At 46.6% G+C, this 21,840-nt stretch overlaps 1 protein-coding gene across 6 annotated transcripts in view; it reads right to left on the reverse strand.

Annotated features, from left to right (window-relative positions):
- Caln1 (calneuron 1) overlaps positions 1 to 21,840 on the reverse strand; it is a 491,219-nt gene that overhangs the window by 8,272 nt on the left and 461,107 nt on the right. For all 6 annotated transcript variants that reach the window (NM_001077201.3, XM_087579026.1, XM_087579025.1 and 3 more), the window contains 1 exon segment: positions 18,528 to 18,684. In NM_001077201.3, the coding sequence (NP_001070669.1) occupies positions 18,528 to 18,684 (157 nt within the window).

Consider the following 21,840-nt stretch of genomic DNA (forward strand, 5'->3'; position numbering starts at 1 on the left):
ATTCTTAGCTGAGCCGAAACTCCTGGTGAAATGTATGAAATGGAAAACCATCCCTATCATAACCAGGGTCTGTAAGATACTCAAGAAAGGTTTAGGCTCCTAGATATAATGGAGCCACGGAGCCACAGTGCGTTTCAGAGACAAGAATCTGTAACATTCCCGAATGAATTTCAGAAAAGACATCATCCAACCACGGTCAGCCCTTTTCTGTAACCAATACTAATAAAATGAGGCTTAAAAGCGTCTCCACGTATTGTAGGTGTGTGTCTTGTTTGTACATGTGCGCCTGCCTATGAAAGCCAGAGGGCGGCCTAACATGTCATTCCTCAGGCACTATCCACCTTGTGTTTTGAAGCGGAGTCTCTTACCAGCCTGGTAATCTAGGTTGGCTTTGCAGTGAGCCCCAGGGACTGTCTCTTCCTCCGCAGTACTGGGATTTACAAGCACGCATGATCACATCTATGTGGAAACCAGGGTCTCACACTTGCAAGGCCAACACTTTACAAACAAACTGAGCTGGGTCCCCAGTGTTCTTTTGAAGACTTAGCCACTTCTCAATAACCAGTAGGGGACCAAGCTCTCAAATGTAGGAGCATCACGGACACCTTGTATCTAAATAGAGGAGGGGAGATGATACAAAAGGGATTGTCTGCTTTATTATGGAGTCTCTGAATCATGTCCCTGGGAGTTCATGGTTTACTAAGCTCTTCAGGGAACTGGGCAACTTTTAGTTCACCTGATAGGCCTGGGTAGGGGTTGAATTGACAGAGTCAAAGGGCACTTTCTCACACACACAAACCGTGTGTGTGTGTGTGTGTGTGTGTGTGTGTGTGTGTGTGTGTGTGTGTGTAGTATAGGCTTGGGGTGTTGGGAAACATGCTCTTAGAGGCTTAGGATAAGGATTGGTAAGGAAAGTGTTTTGCTGTGCAGGTATGAGGACATGAGTTTGATTCTCAGCACCCACATAAAAAAATAAACAAAAAAACAAAAACAACTCTAGTCATGATGCCAAATACTTGTGTTCCCGTAGCTGGACAGAGAGAGACAGGCAGACCGTAGGGCCCACTGGCCGGCCGGCCCAGCATACTCGGTGAGTTCTAGACTAGCCAGGTGGGTGGCATCCTGCATCCTGAGGAACAATATCTGAGGTTGACCTCTGTCCTCACAATAGACACACGTGTAGCACATGTATGACATGTATGACACATGCATGGCACATGCATGGCACATGTGTACACACGTACACAAAGAGGACTGGTAAAGTTAGATGCAGTGGTACATTCTGGGCAGTCAGAGAATTGTCAGTTTGAGTTTTGAGGCTGCCCAGTGAGACTCTGTCTCAAAACAAAGCCTTCCAAAACAACAACAACAAAAACAAAAACAAAAACAAAAACAAAAACAAAAACAAGAAACCAACCAAACTTGAACAAGGCTGGCAAGATGGCTCATGGGTAAGGGAACTTGATACAAGGCCTGACATCCTGAGTTTGCTCCCTGGGACCTACATGGTATAAAAAGAGAGCTGACTCTTAAAAGCTGGCCTCTGATCGACATAGTGTGACACACACCCCCACCCCTCCCCACACCACCACCACCACCACCACAATGAATGAAATAAGTAAATAAATAACATTTAAAGAAGAGGTTTTCAACCTGTGGGTAGCAATTCCTTTGGGGGTCGAACAACCCCTTCATAGGAGTCACCTGAGACCAGGGGAAAACACAGAGATTTACGATTCATAACAGTAGCAAAATTACAGTCACGAAGTAGCAACAAAATAGTTTTATTGGTTGGGGGGGTCACCACAACACGAGGAACTCTGTTAAAGGGTCTCAGCATTAGGAAGGGTGCGAACCATTGGTTTAAAGGAAACAAACAAGTTAAAAAAAATTCTGATAAAAGAAGAAACTAGTTAGGCTGCCATGTTCGGACTTACCCTCACCCCTAACCCCCCAAACCCTATAGAAATAACAAAGTCAGAAGTAGGAATCAGATTATGTTTTCAAAGGCAAGAGAGCTATTCCTAGGAGAAAGGGCCCAAAAGCTTCTCAAGGATCTGAAAATCACTCTCAAGCCAGACTTCACGGTGAGCCTGTGTCCCGCACCACTGTCCGGGCTCCCTCTCCGACTCACCGAGATCCTCTCTTGCCTGCACTGCCTAAGTCTCATCTTGTTATCTCTAATCCTCCTGAACCCACCAGGCTCTCGCTTCCCTTGGGTGACTTAAGAGTATTTTTGTGGTCGATTCTCCACTTTACTGATGAACTCTGGGTTTTAAGTTCTTAGCTGGAGGAGGAGAATTTGCTTGGGGTGGAGATGGGCTTCTTCTTGGAGTGGGCACATGGAAGGAAAAAACATGCCAACTCTCAGAGAGGACAAAGGAGAGTAAGAAGAAGAGGATGGGGATTGGAGATGTGGCTCAGTGGTTAGAGCACCTGCCTAGCATACACAAGGCCTAGGGTTCCATCCACAGCACTGCGCTGACTAAGTGTGGTGACGTACACTTGTAAACTCAGTTGTTTACAGGCGTACCCAGGAAGTAGAGACAGGAGGATCAGACCTTTGGGAATCACCCTTGGCTACACAGCAAGTTCCAGCCCAGCGGGGGACACAGGAGACCCTATCTAAACAAACAAACGAATCAATAATGACCCAGAAAAACAAAAAGAATTCAAAATGTGTTTGTGGCTTGTTGGGAACCAGCTAATGTGTCTGGGCCTTGTGCCTAATTAGAAACTGTCCCCTTATACCCCTTCCTGAGGGTGTGTGGAGAGCTTCAGCAACAGAAAACGCTATGGCTGGGCCAAGGGGGAAAGTGTTCATGAAAACCCTTCTTTTTGAAGGATACTCAGAAAGTAAGATAGGATAATGGGCTTTTTATCCCCAGTGTTAAAGTGTGGCTATGAACTGTCTTCTGCAGGCTGATGTGGGTAGACGTGAGGCTTCCTGCAGGTGGTCCTGTTTCGGGAAATTTCAGACCCTTTAAGGGGTGGGATTTAAAGAGAGATGAGCCACTACGGGGGTGGAAATTGAGGGTTACACAGAGCCACACTTCCTGTCGTGGTCCCTCTGTTTCCTGATCCTGGCCTACGTCAGCAAGGCGCTCATGCATGCTGCATTGAGCTGACTCTACCCCTACTCCTACCCCCTTTACTAAACCATGAGACCAAATAAATCTTCCCTGCCTTAAATTGCTTCTTGTCAGGATTTGATCACACAGATGAGAAAGGTGACTAATATATTCCTGCAGTGTCGCTTTCACTTTGATCTCAGGATCGTTCAAAGCACGGGGAAGGGAGAGATAACAAGTGCCTGAGAACCCAAACAGACATGTCCACCTTTTTTTTTCCAGTACAGAAAGAGCGCCCTCATCTATAAAGTTCATGATAGACAGATGTGCTATTACATTCTTACAAAAAATAACCTTGTTCGAACAATACGATGTTTTAACTAACTGTACAGTTAGTTATGAATACAGTTGGGCTGTATTCATAATCACCAGCTAGAACACTATGCTGTACGCTGAGCGGACCTTCTAGACCATTCTGAGGCCATACGAACTTCGATGCAGCGGAGCCTGTAAGTCCAACTCAGTACCTGGTGGAAGATCGCTTTACTGCGAATTCATACATCACTAGGAACAGTAGAGCCAAAAAAGAATGCCTTCAGTGGCTGAACTTAACACTCGATATCCTTGGCCCTTGATTTCCCTGTCTATAAAATGGGGATAATAACAGTCACCTTGGAAAGGAGATTTAAGGCAAAGAACTTCAACAATATTGTCTGTGCCCAGTGCATGCTGATCCCCTCTTTAAAAAACCCAAGTTTGTTTATTTATTTCCCATATGTGGGCGTTTGTATGTGCAAGTGTATGAACAACACCCCTGGGTGTCTTTCCTCACGTGCCACCCACCCTCTTGTTGAGACAGGGACTTGCTATTCAGGCTAGACGGACTAGCCAGCATGTGTAAGTCTCTGTTTCTGCAGCACTGGGATTACAGGCACACTCCGCCATACCCTGCTCACTTCTCTTGCACTGTGGCAGTGGACCTTAGGTGTGAGGCATCCTTTATAGAAGGAGCCATCTCCTAAACCCTATAACTGATGTCAATTTTTGTTTTCAAGACAGGTTTCTCCATGTAACATCCCCTGGCCATCCTGTACCTTTCTTTGTAGACCAGGTTGGCCTCTAATGCCTCTGCCTCCCAAGTGCTGGGTATAAAAGGCGTGAGTCCCCATGCCTGGCTTCTTGTTGACTTATTCAGTGAGCTGGGTGTTGTGCTTCTTTTATGTTTGTTTTATGTGCAGAGTTAGGTCTCACACAGGCTGGGTGTGGTTCTTTAGATAAACGAAGAGCCCCCCTGTATCAAGCAGCAAAGGCAATTGACAAGTCACAAAGGTGGGATTTGAACCCATGGTTTGCTCTGCTACCCAAGTTCAAAACCTCAGCTTACGTTCTCCCTAACCTTCTGCTTGGTGGCAGCGAACATGTCAGACACTTGGTGCAGCTGACTGGAGCCTGAGCCAGGACCGGATTCGTTTCCTTGTGACTCACTTAAGACAATTCATACCTGTGTTGTACAATGTAACATTAAATAAAATAAATACTACTTATTCTTAGTGTGTTTCCCTTTCATTTTCAGTCCCGGGCATTGAACCTAGAGCCTCGTGAATGCTAGGAAAGTATACTCCCCTGAGCTGCAGCCCCCACCCCTGTTTACTTTTTTCCCTTGTTATTATTGTTTTGGAGACAGTTTCTCACTATGTAGCCCAGGCTATACATGTACATATGTATTCTTACTATGTAGCCCAGGCTATACATATACATATGTATTTTTACTATGTAGCCCAGGCTATACATATACATATGTATTTTTACTATTAGCCCAGGCTATACATATACATATGTATTTTTACTATGTAGCCCAGGCTATACATATACATATGTGTTCTTACTATGTAGTTCAGCTTGCAGCAATTGAGGCAAAAAGCTGCCTTTGTCTCCCAGGGTATCTGGAATTTAGGCACAAGGCACCATGGGATGTTTTATATACTTAAAGAGTTATTTTGTTTTATTTATATGTATGTCTGTGTGAGCATACACTATGTGGTTGTGAGTCCCCAAGGCGGCCAGGAGAGGGCACCAGATCTCCTAGAGATCAAGTTACAGGATGTTGTGAACCACTCAACGTGGGTGCTGAGAACTGAACTCTGGTCCTCAGCAAGAGCAGCAAGGCCCCAGCTGGCTCTGACCTCACTATGTCTCTCAGCCTGACTGTGAACTTCAATCCTCTTGCTCCAGCCTTCCAAGGAGCTGGGGTCTCAGGATCGGTGCCATTAAACCTGGTCCATAGCAAGTCTTGCTTCATTTTGCTTCAAAGACTACTGGTCAACCTGGAGTGATTTGGAGCCCCAGGTCTTAGGCCCTTTGTTTTAATCTGACATTTTCCCCAACTGTTGCTCAGGAGCTCTGAGAAAGTCTGAACGCTAAGCCTCAGTTTCCCTTTCTGTAAAAGGAGCTAACAATAGGTGCTCTAAGCACCAAAAGAATTAATTCAGAAGCTGGGGGCATGGTTCTTTTCATAAAGTGCTTTTCCCACAAGCATGAGGACCTGGATTGAATCCCCAAAACCTGTACAAAAATCTAGGTATGGTGTTCATACCTGAACATCCCAGCACTGGAGAGGCAGGGACAGGAGGATCCCAGGGGCTTAGTGGACAGTCAGTCTAGCTAAATTGCTGAGTTCCAGGCTAGTGTGAGACCCGTTCTACAAAAGAGTGGATGGTGTCTGAAGATGACCCCTTATGTTGACCTCTGGCCCCAACACTTGTAAACACACACAGGCATAAAATTTAAAAATAGTGAGATAGTCTGGGCGATGGCGATACACGCCTTTAATCCTAGCACTCTGGAGGCAGAGGCAGGTTAATGGCTGTGAGTTCAAGGGCAGCCTGGTCTACAGAGTGAGTTCTAGGACACCCGGGGCTACACAGAGAAACCCTGTCTCAACACACCACACACACACACACACACACACACACACACACACACACACACACAGTTAGATTTTAAAAATTAAGTAAAAAACAAACCACTACAAAGATTAATGAGCTAACCCAACTGAAAGCTACATCCCGGCCATAAATTGCCAGAGAAATACCAAGCTGCCTGTCTCCCCCTGGGGTCACAGGAGACACCTGCTTGTTTATTCTCCTGGTTGGTCTGTTGCTGCAGCTTCCAGTGTAGAGCTAAGCACACCTCAGATGCTCCCAGACCTCTTCCTGGCTTCTTACCCCATCAATTCTTCCTGAACTGCTGCTAGGCTCACCTTTCCAGAGCCCTGCTTAGTATGCAACAGTCTTCCCTGTGCAGCCTGCCATCCCGGGAGTCACAGTCTCCAGCTGCCACCCACAGCTGCAAACACTCCTCTTGCCTAATCCCTTCTTGCTGACTTCCCCTCATCCCGTCCTTTCTTCCCCTCTCCTTTCCTTCCCTCTCCCTTCCCCTTTCTGCTCCTCTCCTCCCTTCTCTCAGTCCACTGCAAGGCTGGACCATTGAGCCTGGGGGGGGCCCCACACACTCTAAGTGATGGTTCTATTGCCCAGCTCCTCCCTCCTTTGTTTTCAAGGACACGGCTCTTAATGTCTACTTACTATTAATCTAGCTACACAGTGCAAGTGTCGAAATGAACTTAACACACTCCCAAAGTTGTGTAACCATCACTACTGCTCAGCACAAGATGACGTCCATCATCCTAAGAAGAAACCAGTACACGTAGGAACCATTACTCACCTGCCTCTGTCCCCAGCCCCAGGCAACCATTGACCTTTCTATTCCGATGGACTTGCCTGCTCCGCATGCTGCACGGATAGAACCGCAGGAAGTGGGACTTCTGTCTCCTTCCATTCACCTCAAACACGGGAGCTCAGTTTGCATTGTGGGTTGCATCGAGGTTTCATTATTTTAAATTTTGGGACAGGGTCTCATGTAGCCCAGGCTGGCCCCATACTCACTATGCAGCCAAGGATGACCCTGGACTCCTGATCCTCCTAAGGCTTGGCATTACAGGTACATAACACCATGACTGGCATCACCTCATTTCTTTCTATCGCTTAATGATACCACATAATGCGGCTTGTTTATGAGTTCATTACTTAAGGGTATCTGGATGGTGTTTTTTTAAACATATTATGAACACTTGTATACATGGGTTTTTTTGAGTGTGTGCTTGTGTGGATGTGTGTGTGCAGGTGCTTTCTGTTTGAGGGTATGTGCATAATGTGTTCACATACCCATGGAAACCCTGAGTTGACACTGATCCCTTGGGACATGCTGAGCCATCTCCACACCCCTCTTGTGCATGTTTTTGGGTACCCAGGCCTTCTGAGCTCCCTGTGCTACAAACTTAGGACCCTGATGGCTGTTTTACATATGAGACTCTCATTTAATCTTGGAGGAGTTTGGTTCTGTCAAGAAGCATCCTATATAGATCGATTGTACGTCCATTTATCAGAGTTCAAGCATTCTTCTAGCGACTGACACAGCAGGTAAGGAAGTGGGCAGCAGGAGGCAGATGCAGAATCCCCAGCCCCCACACTTGTTGTCCAACCCTATAAACCACAGACCCTGTCTTCTGGCAGGACCTGGGTTTGTAAGCTTTAGTGACAGACTGTCTTTGCACTTCTTATTTTAACACCAGTTCACACAGCTCCACTTGGCAAGTGATCGGGGATGGCTCTGGGATTCTTCTCTTGGAGACAGTCATCTGCATAGACTTTGATACAAGCCAGGGGAGTTTGTAATCCCTTTGCTTCCGTGTGGATGTCGGCAACGAGGCTGCTTGTTTATAGAGATGGTGGCTCAAGAGTGAGATGAGCTCATTTGTGGTCCGGGTGCAGATCTTCAACGCTAGTATTTCCAGTAGGAACTCTGAGTTTCAGGAGTGAGTACATGAATTACTACCAATTCCAGATCATGTGATTCTCAGAATAAGCCAGAGCTACCCAGTTTGGAAACTAAAATTGCCTTCAGATCCTTTAGGTCTGATACCTTGTGAAGCTCCTGTGATTTGAATGCAAGATGTCCCTCACAGGCTCATATGTATGAACATGTGGTCTCCAGCAGGTGGTGCTATTTCCATGGGGGGGGGGAGATTATAGAACCTTTAGGAGGTGGAGCTGTACTGGAGGAAGTGGGCACTGATAGGAGGGGATTCAAGGTTTTGTAGTCCAGCCCCACTTCCTGTCCACTCTCTGCTTCTTTGTCTATCAAGATGTGAGGTGTCTCTGACATGGGCTCCTACCAACATGAACCTCATCATGTCTTCAAACTGTGAGATAAAATAAGCCCTCCACTTCAAGCTGTTTCTTGTCAAGTGTTTGATCCCAGCCCTGAGAGAAGTAATATGGACTGTATGAAACTGGCTCTTGATTCAGCCTAAAATGGAACAAACTTTTTGCTTTGCTTTTAATAATGTATTTTTATTTATGCACCTGTGTGTATGTTCATGTGTACAGGAGGCCAGGAGAGTTAGAGTTAGAAGTGGCTGTGATGAAACTCAAGAAGGATGACCAAAATGCAGATGCTTCACTCCTTTTTTAAAAGGGGAACAAGAGGGCTGGAGAGATGGCTCAGTGGTTAAGAGCACCGACTGCTCTTCCTGAGGTCCTGAGTTCAAATCCCAGCAACCACATGGTGGCTCACAACCATCTGTAATGAGATCTGATGCCCTCTTCTGGTGTGTCTGAAGGCAGCTACAGTGTACTCATATACAATAAAATAAAAATCTTAAAAAAAATAAATTTATAAAAGGGGAACAAGAATACCCTTGGGAGGGGATAGGGAGGCAAAGTTTAGAACAGAGGCAGAAGGAACACCCATTCAGAGCCTGCCCCACATGTATACATATACAGCCACCAAACTAGATAAGATGGATGAAGCAAAGAAGTACAGGCTGACAGGAAATGGATATAGATCTCTCCTGAGAGACACAGCTAGAACATGTCAAATACAGAGGCAAATGCTAGCAGCAAACCACTGAACTGAGAACGGGACCCCCATTGGAGGAATTAGAGAAAGGTCTGGAAGAGCTTGAAGGGGCTTGAGACCCCATATGAAAAACAATGCCAACCGACCAGAGCTTCCAGGGACTAAGCCACTACCCAAAGACTATACATGGACTGACCCTGGGCTCCAACCTCATAGGTAGCAATGAATAGCCTAGTAAGGGCACCAGTGGAAGGGGAAGCCCTTGGTCCTGCCAAGGCTGGGCCCCCAGTGAAGGTGATTGTTGGGGGGAGGGCGGTAATGGGGGGAGGATGGGGAGGGGAACACCCAGATAGAAGGAGAGGGGGAGTGGTTAGGGGGCTTATGGACAGGAAACTGGGAAAGGGAATAACATTTGAAATGTAAATAAGAAATACCCAAGTTAATAAAAATGAAAAAAAAGAAGTGATTGTGAGCTGGCTGAAACTCAAAAGCAGTGTGTGTCCTTGATCGACGAGCCATTTATAGCTTATCTTTTGATTTTCTGTAAAGATTTTATTATTTATTTATTTATTTATTTATTTAGTGTGTGTATGTGTGTGTGTGTATGTGTTTGTGTGTGTGTGTGTATCTGTGTCCATGTTTGTGCCTGTGCAGGAATGCATACCTTTGTACACAGAGGCGCGAGGAGGGCACTGGATCTTTCAGAGCTGGAGTCACTGGTGTGTATTTGAAATCCAACTTGTTATTTTGGTGCTGGGAGTCCAAACTCTCTAGTCCTCACAATCCAGCAACAAGCACTCTTCACCACAAGCTATCACTCCAGCCCAGAAAGGGAATATAGAAATATAGCTTGATGGTATTAGGTATCATCACCAGGTAAGACTTGCGGTGGGGATGGAGGATGGAGCTGTAGGAGGTAGAATGAGGTTGGTTTTTATCTAATGATGCCTTCCTAAAGAGGGAGAGAGCGGCCCCCACTTGTACAACTGGAAGCTGGTTCACTTTATACCACAGAACTTCACTAGCTCCTCTTGGTTTTTCCGTACTGCAGACAACTGTGCCTTGCTTCTAAAGGTCCTACCAGGATCTCCCGGTATAAAGGTCAAGCACAGTGCTGGCCTTCCCAGTGTCCTTCCCTTCCCTTTGATGACAACATGCATCTTTTGTTTCTGGGACCTGTACTACTCCGTGTAGTTGAGATTCTCAACCGAAGACTTCACAAGCCAGAAGGACCAAGAATAATGTCCATAGCTCTTGGCTTGTCGGGGGGTAGACCTAAGAGCTGAAGAGTTGAGAAGGGGCCCTTTTGTGGATGAGGATGAGTCTTGGGAGAGGGAGTCCTGTTACTGTCTGAGTCTGATTGAGAATGAAGCCAATAGAGGAAAGGGAGGATGAGACAGTAGCACTCAGGGAGAAAAGAGGCAGGAAAGGAGAAATGTAGATGGACGGGGAGGAGGGGGAAGAAATGGATAAATAATGAGAGGAAAGATGAAAAGAGGAGAAGAAAGTGAGGAGGGAGAAGAGGAGGAGGAATTGTTTTACATACTGATCAAAAACAATTCTCTGTGCCTTTGGCATCTTCAAATTTCAATTGGTCCTCAGAAAACTCTTCTACCATATTGCTGTAGAGAACATTAGAGGGTCCCCAAACAGTCCAGCTGCTCCTTAACTTTCAACCGATGGCCCAAGTCAGCTTTCGAAAGTTGCCTTCTGGCTTTCCACAGGCTGCCAGCCCTAGCTGCCCACTTACCTCCTTCTCAAGCCAAAGACACAGGTTTTATTTCAGGAAAGTCACAGGGCAGGCCAGCTAGAAGCAGATGGCATGAGTGACATCCTGTGTCCCCTTCATTTGGATGGGCCCAGAGGAGCCATAATGAATTGCTGGGTGACAACGCAGATGACATCGTGCAGGTGATCACTTGGTGACCTGACAGGAACATCGTGACTTCAGAAGGGATGGCTGCCTTGGTGACCTTGGATTGGATCACAGACTTCTCTATGACCTTCCACTGTGCCCCAACATGTTTGTATCTAACTCTTTTTTTTTTTTTTCCGGAGCTGGGGACCGAACCCAGGGCCTTGCGCTTCCTAGGTAAGCGCTCTACCACTGAGCCAAATCCCCAGCCCCGACATGTTTGTATCTAAATATAACTACCACTATATTCTTGCATTGAATAGGACAGAAAATTAAAGCTCAGAGAGCCCAAAGATATATGGACCACACAGCATATTATGTTTCTTTTTTCTTTCTTTTTTTTTTTTTTTGGTTCTTTTTTTCGGAGCTGGGGACCGAACCCAGGGCTGCGCTCTACCACTGAGCTAAATCCCCAACCCCTTGCATATTATGTTTCTTATCAGTGTGACCACATTGGCTGGTATTAATTAATAACTTGACTGGATCTAGAGTGATCTAGCAGGCAAACCTCTTGTCACAACGGTGAAGGGTTATTTTGATTAGGTTACTTAAGGTGGGAGGAACCCTAGAAGTGGGTGGTATCATTTCCTAGGCTTGGATCGCCTAAACAGGAGAACGCTAGGTGAACAGGAGCATTCATCACTCCCTGCTTCCTACCTGCAGGTGTGAGGTGTCTGCCTGCCTCGCATTTCTGCTGCCCTGACTTCCTCAACATGGTGAACTGTACCCTCCAACGGTGAACCAAACAAACCCTTACTCCCTTAAGTTGTTTCAGTCAGAGTATTTATCTCAAGAAAATCAATGAAGACAGTGAGCAAATACCTGGCAGAAATAATTTAGAGGAAAAAAAAAAAGGTTCATGCTGGCTGGCAGCTTCTGAAATTAAAGCCCACAGTCTCTTGGTCCCAAACGCTTGGGCAAAACATTCTGGTGGGGGGCTGGGTATTTAGCTCAGTGGTAGAGCGCTTACCTAGGAAGCGCAAGGCCCTGGGTTCGGTCCCCAGCTCCGAAAAAAAGAACCAAAAAAAAAACAAAACAAAACAAAACAAAACAAAACAAAACAAAAAAACAAAAAAACAAAAAAAACCCCAAAAACATTCTGGTGGGAAAAGTGACAACAGAGAAGAGTTGCTCACGTCATAGCTGACTAGCAAGCCCACAGTGGGAAATGAGGTGGCCAGAGAAAATATACTCTCGAGGGCCTAACCCCAGTGACACAGTCCCTTCCAGTTATGTCCCTTCAGGTATGATGCCCCCATACCATAAAGTTTTCAGGACTCCTCAAATAGCCCCGTCATCTATCTGGGATAAGTCCTTGTGACATTCATATATTCGAGCCATATTACACAAGCAGGAAAGAGCTGTACAGATCTCCACATACTGCAAAGATCTTCCTTGACCTTTGCTCCTCTTTCATCAGATGGAGATTTAGCATGGTCAGAGGCAATCAGCCATCTCTTTCCCAGAGACATTTCCGGTGAGACTTATTTTCCAGTGTCCCAGCTTCGCTCCTGTTACTGTGACAGATACCCTGACAGACAAAGCCAGTGAGAGAGCAAAGGGGTCTGTTTGGCTTGCAGTTCCAAGTTACAGCCCAGTGTTATGGGGAAGCAAGGCAGGAACTTGATGCATCAGACCCATTGTCAAGAGCAGATGGAGAAAATGCATGGGCCCTTGCTTGCCCATTCTCAGTTAGCTTTCTCCTCTGTTCTGCAGCTCAAGACCTGTTACCTCAGAGAATGATGCTCTGCACAGTGGCTGGGTCTCCCCATATCAATTGGCTTAATTAAGACAGCCCCTGTGGCTGTAAAATTATTTTTTAAAAAATGCTGTCTTTTATCCCACACTAGATCCGGCACCACAGTGTCCCAAGATATCTGGTAGACATCTTCATCTCAGTCAGCAAAGCCTCTCATCCACTTTGCTCTATCCCATATCACACATCCAATGGCTACTCTCTGAGCCTAACAGCAATCTCTCTACCTGCCTAGTTCCCAAGGCAGGTTTCCACCATGCCAGACACACACATCCCAATTTCGTGGCGGGCTAGCATGTCCAGCCACCACACACTCTCATGAACTTAAATCGCCACACGAAAGAACACAGAACACAATAACCTCTGACCCCTTTGATAAGATATAATGGCCCACCTCGTCATACAAAGCCCTGCACACATCCATCCCTTAAGAACATTCATAACGACCTGTAAATGTGCAGAGAGGAATCTTAACATCCACCTCCATGTTCTCTCGGCTGCTTCTCCTCCTAGTTCCAGTTTCCTTCCATCTCTAAAACTTTTCTCCCACCCATCCTTCCATCTCGTCCAATGACAGATCTCGTTCTATCTTGTTCCTGCCTTCACCTGCATCATGACACCATCCTACAACCACCACACACACGGACGTACCCGCAGGCCAACCTGACCTAGACAATCCCACATTAAGGATCTCCTGTCAAGTGATTGTAGGTATGAAAGCTGACACCTATAAAGTAATCAGTAGGGGTTGGAGAGATGATTCAGTGGTTAAGGACATGTACTGCTTTTGCAGAGGACGCCATTTTTGTTCCCAGCACCCACCTCAGGCAGCTGGCCCCTGTAACTCCAGGGAACCAGATGCCCTCTTCTGGCTTCCATGGGCACTACACACACACACACACACACACACACACACACACACACACACACACACAAGTATACACATCATAAATGGAGATTAAAAATAAAACATTAAAAAGCTAACTATGGCACCAGGTGGCGAGTGTTTTTGATTTCCTTTCTTACTTATCTCCCACATTAGGTATGATTCCACCACCAGTGAGATAGAAAAATGGCAAAGGGTGTGCAATGCTATTTCATGGGGGAGATTTGGAAGTTGCTCCTGCAAAGGCCCCGTAGTGACAAACGAAGAAACTAGGGGACTGAGGAGACGGCTTGATCAGAAAAATGCATGCTCAGTAAGCGTGAAGAACTGAGGTAAGGTCTCCTGAGACCCACGTAAGAGGCCACACACAGCAGCACCATTTGTAATCCTGAGGGGAGACACCGGAGGATCCCTGGGGCAGTCAGGGTGATTGGATGAGGGAACTCCAGTTTCGAGAAGAGACTCTGACTCACAAAAATAAGGTGGAAAGTCACATGATATCAATCTCTGGGTCCCCATACGCACATGTGCATGCACAAATCATCTCCATGTGAACACACACACACACACGTGCACACACACAAACACACACACGTGCACACACACATCCACACACAAACACACACACGTGCACACACACATACACAAACACACACGTACCCACACATACACACACAAACACACACACGTGCACACACACATATACACACACAAACACACACGCGTGCGCACACACATACACACGCAAACACACACACATACACACACACGTGCACACAGGTGCACACACACATACACACAAACACACACTTGCACACACACACACAAACACACAAACACACACACACACACACACACACACACACACACACTAAGCTAAGCTAAGCTAAGCTAAGCTAAGCTAAAACATTATCCAGTAGATGAAGGCTCAAGTCTTTGGCCTCACTTGACTCTAAAGACTTCACTTTGCTGAGCCTCAGTTCCGCCCTGCGTAACCACTTGAGTAAAATCACACCTATCTCAGACCAGTGCTGAGGCTTCTGTCTAACACGTGAGCACGTGGCCAGCAGCTGGTATGCATGTGGAAAGTTACCCTCCATCCATTTCCTTCCAGGGTTGGCTCCTTGCCGTAGCACTCAGCTATAAGGCAGTGGCTCTACAGGCAGGCGACCCAGCACCATTTGGTCTGTGTATGATAGTTTGACAACTGTGAATCTTGGCTTGGGTGTTTAGAGACAAGAAATCAAGGGCTGTAGACATGGCTCAGCACTTAACAGCACTGGCTGATCTCACAGAGGACCCAAGTTCAGTCTCTAGCACTCTGTCGGGCTGCTCACAGTTACCTGTAACTTCAGCTCCATGGAACCTGATGAACTCTTACGGCCTCTGTGTTATATACATACAGATCACACACACACACACACACACACACACACACACACACACACACACGGGGGGGGGGATAACCTAGGGATGGCAGTGGGGCCCCTGCCTTTAATCCCAGCACTGAGGAGGCAGAAGCAAGCAGATCATTAGGCATTCAAGACCAACCTGGTTTATGTAGAGTTTCAGGCCAGTCAGAACTACATAGTGAGACCCTTTGACTATAAATAAATAGTAAGCAAAAGTAAATAGATAAATGATAGATGGATGGATAGATAGATAGATAGATAGATAGATAGATAGATAGATAGATAGTTTGACTGTTATGACACATGACTTATTCTTGTAATTTCAGCAACGGGGAGGTGGAGACAGGAGGATTCCTGTGACCCAGAGGCCATCCAGCATAGCTGAACTAGTGAGTTCCATGTGAATGTAAGAGACCTTCTCAAGAACTGAGGTGGATTCTGTTAGCATTTGTCTAAGCTCCACCCCACAGTTACCTAGCAAACAGCCAGGTATATTCTGCCCCATAGTTACCTGGCAACCGCCAGGTGTGCCTGACTCACTATAAAAGGAACTGCTTGCCCCCTCTTCTCTCTCTTGCCCTTGCCTTCCTGCTCCCACTCTCTCCCCATTCCCTTGCCCCCTCTCTCTCTTTCCACGTGCTCATGGCTGGCCTCTACTTCTCTACTCTCTCTTTTTCTCTGCCTCTACTGCCCTCTTGAGTCCCCTCCCCATGCCCTGAATAAACTCTGTTCTATTCTATACCATCCTGTGGCTGGCTGGTCCCTCAGAGGGAAGGGATACCTCAGCATGGGGCCACAGAGTTACCCCCTTCCCCCATACCTGACTACACCTCCATAGAGGTGTATCCCCTTTCTCTTCATCTTTTTATAAACACATCAGATTCTATTATAACAACAGCCACAGTTGTCCCCTGGCCTTCATATTTACACACACACACACACACACACACACCTACCTGCACACATATGAGTATATATATATATGTATATATATGTATATATATGTATATATATATATATACACACAAACACATGCTCAGAAAGGGAAGACAAGTGAACCCCAAGTTTAAGGCAATCCAGAACTAGAGTGAGCGTCACACACACCCCTGTCTCAAAAAGTAAAGGGACAGGTCGGAGAGATGACTCTGTGGGCGAAGGTACTCGCCACCAGGGCTGACCACCTGAGCTGCGTCCTTGAGTCTCATGTGGTGGAAGGACAGAACTAACGCCCACAGGCTGTCCTCCAACTCTATATGTGCACTGTGACCTATGTGTCACCCCACCCATCCCCTACCCATCCCAAAGTCACATAATAAAGGAAATAATGTTTAAAAAGAGAGGAAAAGAAGGGCAGGAATATAGCTCACTGATAAAGCACTTGCCCAGCATGCACAGGGCCCCAGGTTCACCCACCCACCTCGGCATTGCAAAAATACTACATTAATTAATTAATTAATTAGCCTCTATGAATTCTCTGCACTGAGTATGTAAAAATCTGCCAATAGTTAATTTGATAGTTTAGTTCATTACAACAAATACATTTTTCCTTCTGTGAATTAGAATAGCTGTTTTCTTGTGTGTGTGTGTGTGTGTGTGTGTGTGTGTGTGTGTGTGCGCGCGTGTGTGCGCTTGTATCTGTGATAAAAGTACAGGTGTCTTCTGAGTACAGAGAAGGTCACCGAATTATGATCCATCTCATGTAAGTGTTGGGACCCAAAAGTGGATCCTCTGTAAAAACAATACGTGCTCTTAACCACTGAGCCACCTCTCCAGACCCCAAAGTAGCTGTTTTCCTAAGTTTGGAAGAAGGATAACCTTATTTACCTTCCTAGGAACTCTTGAGTGACTACTGGAAGTAAGTTTGTATATACATATACATACACATACACACACACACACACACACACACACACACACACACATATTTCAAGAGCCTGTCCTGAGTCTCTCCTTTGAGGTCAGATGACCCTCGTTCTTTCTGTTAGCCCTTTGATTAGGTTGCTGAAAGGGCTCCATCCATGAGTCCTTTCCAGTCAATGTATCCGAGAAGCCCAGAGTTTATCCTTTTCTGGGGATTCTGTGGAGCAAACACAATTTTCCTGACATATGTAGATGAGGGAACACAGAGGAGTTGCACAGCTTGCCCAAGGTCATTCAATTAGCCAATGAACTGGGTCCAAGTTGGCTGACAGATTCAGTGGGCTCCTTCCACCATCCCTGAGGCAGCCAGCCTCCACCGAGCAAAGGCAAATTGCCACAAAACCACATAGCCATCCTCCTAGACTCAAAATGACCTCAGGAAGGACAAGATCTTCACAAGATCTTCTGAAGCTTGAACTTTGAGCCCTGTATGGTGGTATGTGGGCCATAAGCCCAGCACTCCAGAGGTCTAGGCAGGAGGATCTTGAGTTTGAATGGATAAGTGTAGCCTTGGCTACACATAGAAATCCTATCTCAAAAAAACCCACAAAACCCAAATAGCAGCAGCAAAAACAAAATCCAAATAACAAAAAAGAGGAGGAACAAGAGGAAGAGGAAGAAGAAGAGGAGGAGAAATAAAAATAGGAGGAAGGAGGAGGAGGAGGAAGTGGAGGGGGAGGAGGGGGAGGTAGAGGGGAGCAGTGGGAGGAGGGAGAAAGAGTGGGTAGGAGGGGGAGGAAGGAGTGGGGAGGAGGGGGAAAGAAGAGGGGGAGGAGGGGGAGGTAGAGGGGAGCAGTGGGAGGAGGGAGAAAGAGTAGGTAGGAGGGAGGAGGGGGAGGAAGGAGTGGGGAGGAGGGGGAAGGAGGAGGGGGAAGGAGTGGGGAGGAGGGGGAAGGAGGAGGGGGAAGGAGTGGGGAGGAGGGGGAGGAGGGGGAAGAAGGAGGAGGGGAAGGAGGGGGAAGGAGGAGGAAGGATGGGGGAGGAATGGGGAAAGAGGGAGAGGAGAGGTGAGGAGGAGGAGGAGGGGGAAAGGAGGAGAAGGATAGGGCTAGGGTGATGGTAGTTCTATGCAGGGTTAAAGCATCTGCGGTATAAGAATGAGGAGCTGAACTGTGTGGTCCCTAGCACTCACATAACAGCTGGGGACAGTAGCACAGATGTAATTGCAGCACCAGGGAAACAGAGGCACGTGGATCCTGAGGACTCACTGGTGGGCCAGTCTCACTGAAACCGTGAGCACCAGGGACAGTGAGAGAGTCTGCCTCACAAAATAAGAGAGAAATAGAGGAAGATGCCCGATACTGACTTCTTGGTATCCACGTGCACACATAATCATGTTCACATGCACCTGCACATACATGTGCACATACCCCTAGAGCCTACACATGAAATTTCAGAAAATAAAAGGAGGAGAAAGAGAAAATAAAAGCATAAAATTAAACCATGGTATTGTCCCCAAGCTGACCTAGTCACTTGGCCCTCAACTTTTTTTTTTTTTCTTTTTTTCAGAGCTGGGGACCGAACCCAGGGCCTTGCGCTTGCTAGGCAAGTGCTCTACCACTGAGCTAAATCCCCAACCCCGGCCCTCAACTTTTACACTAGAGGACAAGGCTGCTTCTTGTCCAGGAAGACACCCCAGTCCACCCACCTCCTTCAAACTCTGTCTGGCAGTTCCCCGAGGTCTCGTTCAAACTCTCCTCCTCGTTGATAATAATGTTCTCAATGTCCTTCATTGTTAAGTGATCCCGGAAGGCATGGTACAGGATATGCTTCAGCTCTTCCAGAGTGACTCTCTGCATGTCGAACTGTGGAGACAAAGAACAGGAAGGGGGGTCTGTGAAAACTGGGGTGTGAACTCAGCTGGGGTGCTGTCAGCATGCCCCAAAGCTCCTTCGAGAAGATGAGTTTCTCAGGATACCAGATGAGCAGTTTGCCGCCCTGCTCAGCTCCAAGCGTGGTCTTTATTGGGAAGGCAGCAAATGAGACATAGCCTCTGGTTTAGGAGACAGAATAAAATCTCCTTGCTAATTGGGCTGACCTTCCACCAGGCGTCTGTCATCAACCTTCCACATCATATGTAAAATCTCCATCATCTCGCAAGAAACCAGTAATAGTCCTTTTGTTTCCACCTCAAACAATACATACGTTTCAAAAAACAAATTTATCATCTTTGAAGGAACTAGCCATTCTGATTTTGCTTTGAGTATGTATTATACATTTCTACTGTGGTTTGAATGTGGTCCCTCTGCCCTTGCACACACATCCCTCCAACAGAGGTGCTGTGTTGGAAACCTTACGCTCAGTGTTGCCGTGTTGAAGTAGAGAAACTTGTAGAAGTGAGACCTGGGGCTAGAGAGATCGATCCATGATTAATATTTTCTGTTGTTTCAGAGGACCTGACTTTGGTTTCCAACATCCCCATTGGACAGCTCACAATTGCTTGTGACTCTAGCTAAAGGGGATAAGAATCTTGCTTCTGGTCTCTGAAGGCACCTGCACGCACATGGTGAGCATATATCTGTTCGGGACCATATAGGTACATAGATGATAAAAATAAATATTTTTTAAAAAGATGAAACATGGTAGCTGGCTAGATCACTGAAGGTGTCACTAGTGAAGGGAACCTTAGTTCCAAGACAGATCTTAATTTTTCTACGAGTGTGTGCGCGCGCGTGCATGCGTGTGTGTGTATGTGTGTGTGCGCGTGTGCGTACGTGCGTGTGTGAGTGCTTGTGTGTGCATGCGTGTGTGTGTACATGTGTGTGTACATGCACACAAGTGAGCATGCACGCGTGTAAGTGTGTGTATATGTGTGCACATGCATGTATACATGGGTGCACATGCATGTGGAGGCCTGAAGTTCATGTCTGGAATCATCCTCCATTGCTTTTCTACCTTGTGTATTGAGACAGGAGCTCTCAATCAAACTCAGATCTCACCAACATGGCGGCTAGTCCTAGCTAGCCTGTCTCCCTAGATCTAGGTCTGCAGCCCAAAGTCAGAATGACAGGTGTTACACCATGACAACTGACCATTTCCATGGTCTGAACTCTTCTTCAGGCTTACATGGCAAATGCTTTAACCACTGAGAATTTTTCCCAGAACCAGGAGCCTAATTGTAGTAAGAGCTTAACCCCTGAGTTATTTTCTGACTGTCTATCTCATGTTGTGATCTCTGCTGCATCTGATCCTGCCATTGTGATGGTATCTACCCTAAGACCTTCATTAGGACCAAGTGAGAGGCAATAGCATGCCCTTGCCTTTCCAAAACTAGGGCCTGTGTCACTGTCTCCTCTTTAGAAGGGATTTTACCAAAGTGATGGAAAATGAGCTAATACAGTAGATTCATTATTTTTCTCACTGCCTATGACCAAACACTAGGCAAATGATCGTAAGGAAGCATTGGTTTATTTGAGCTCACAGTTTAAAATGGTACAGTCCACCAAGGTAGGAGGAGCTTGAAGCAGCCAATCACATTGCACCGGGAATCAGAAACGGAGGCTGGTGCTCAGCTCACTTCCTCCTTTTTATTCAGTCCAGGACCCCAGCCCACGAGACCTAAGGTGGATTTACCCCCATCTGCTAACCTAATCTGGAAAACCCCTCACAGGCATGCACCAGAGGCCCATATCCTGCGTGATCCTTGATCCTATGGAACTGACAGAGAAGGTTAGCCATCACACTTAGGGTAAGCACGGAAGCCCATGATTGAGTTGAACCCACACAACACCGAAAGCAGGTCCTGAACATTCCTCTCCTCTTGGTCTTTTCAAAGATTTGAGAAGTACGCACCTTGTTCTAGGAAGTTAAATTGAGATACTGAAACTTGCTGGGAAAAAGCAAGACGATTCGAGTTGAAAGCTCTCCGTGAGTCAGAGCAGCAGATGGGCATTCATAAACTGTATGTGCTTTCCGCATTGCAGTTTAGTGACTGCTGGGGATGAATCTGACGTAAAGCTGGGCACAACATCCTTTTATACTGGATAGACGAGCGGAGTGTTAGCAGCCCATCCGTGCGCAGGAACGAGGCACAAAGAATGCAGAAGAGGATAATTCTGACGCGAAGATTGGGATCCTGTTCTAGTCAGGTTTAACCGTGAACTTGACCCAGCTTAGAGTCACCTGAGGAGGGAATCTCAGCTGAAGGAGTGACCAGAGCTGAAGGAGTCCTCAGTTGAGGACTGTCTTGATTGTAAATTGATGTGTTGGAACAGGGCGGGTGGTACAGACCAGTGTGGGCGGTACCATTCCATGAGTAGGTGGCCTTGGGCTGTCTAAGAAAGCCAGTTGAGCACAAGTCAGTGAACAAGTCAAGAGGCAGCACTCCTCCGAGATTTCTGCCTCGTGACTTTGCTTAATGACTGAGGGTGCCCTAGAAGTGTAACAACCCTCAGTGACAGCAGCCCTCAGTTATCCAAGTGGCTTTTGGTCCGAGTGTGTCTTATCACAGCAACATAATAAAGCCAGAACAGATTCTCTGCCATGGCCAGAGATGAATAGTGTTGACATCAAACAGATTCTTTAGGCAGAAAAAAAAAAATAAGTCACTACTTCTTGGAAGACCAAGCTAAGACATGGAAAGCTGCCTGGAAGATAATTATACAACTTCAAGAGATTTCTGCCATTCAGAAACTAGGCGAAAAGATTGAGCAGAGGTTAAGGGAAGGGAACTAAAGATACAGATTTCCTAGCTCCATTGTTTAGGCTTATAGTCGTTAGAGTATATTGGGGTGCACTGAGCAGTGGTGGCACATGCCTTTAATCCTAACACTGGGGGTGGGGTGGGGAGAGAGGCAGAGGCAGAGGCAGAGGCAGAGGCAGGCAAATCTCTGAGTTCGAGGCTAGCCTGGTCAACAAAGTGAGTTCTTTGGGACTCCCCCACACACACCCATAAAGAATATACTGTGGCTTGTAGAACAAATGTCCCTCAGGCCCCCAGAGGCAATGGGTAGAAATCTTGG

The sequence above is a fragment of the Rattus norvegicus genome, chromosome 12 (genome assembly GCF_021556685.1).
Source record: "Rattus norvegicus strain SHRSP/BbbUtx chromosome 12, alternate assembly SHRSP_T2T, whole genome shotgun sequence".
Lineage (NCBI taxonomy): Eukaryota > Metazoa > Chordata > Mammalia > Rodentia > Muridae > Rattus > Rattus norvegicus.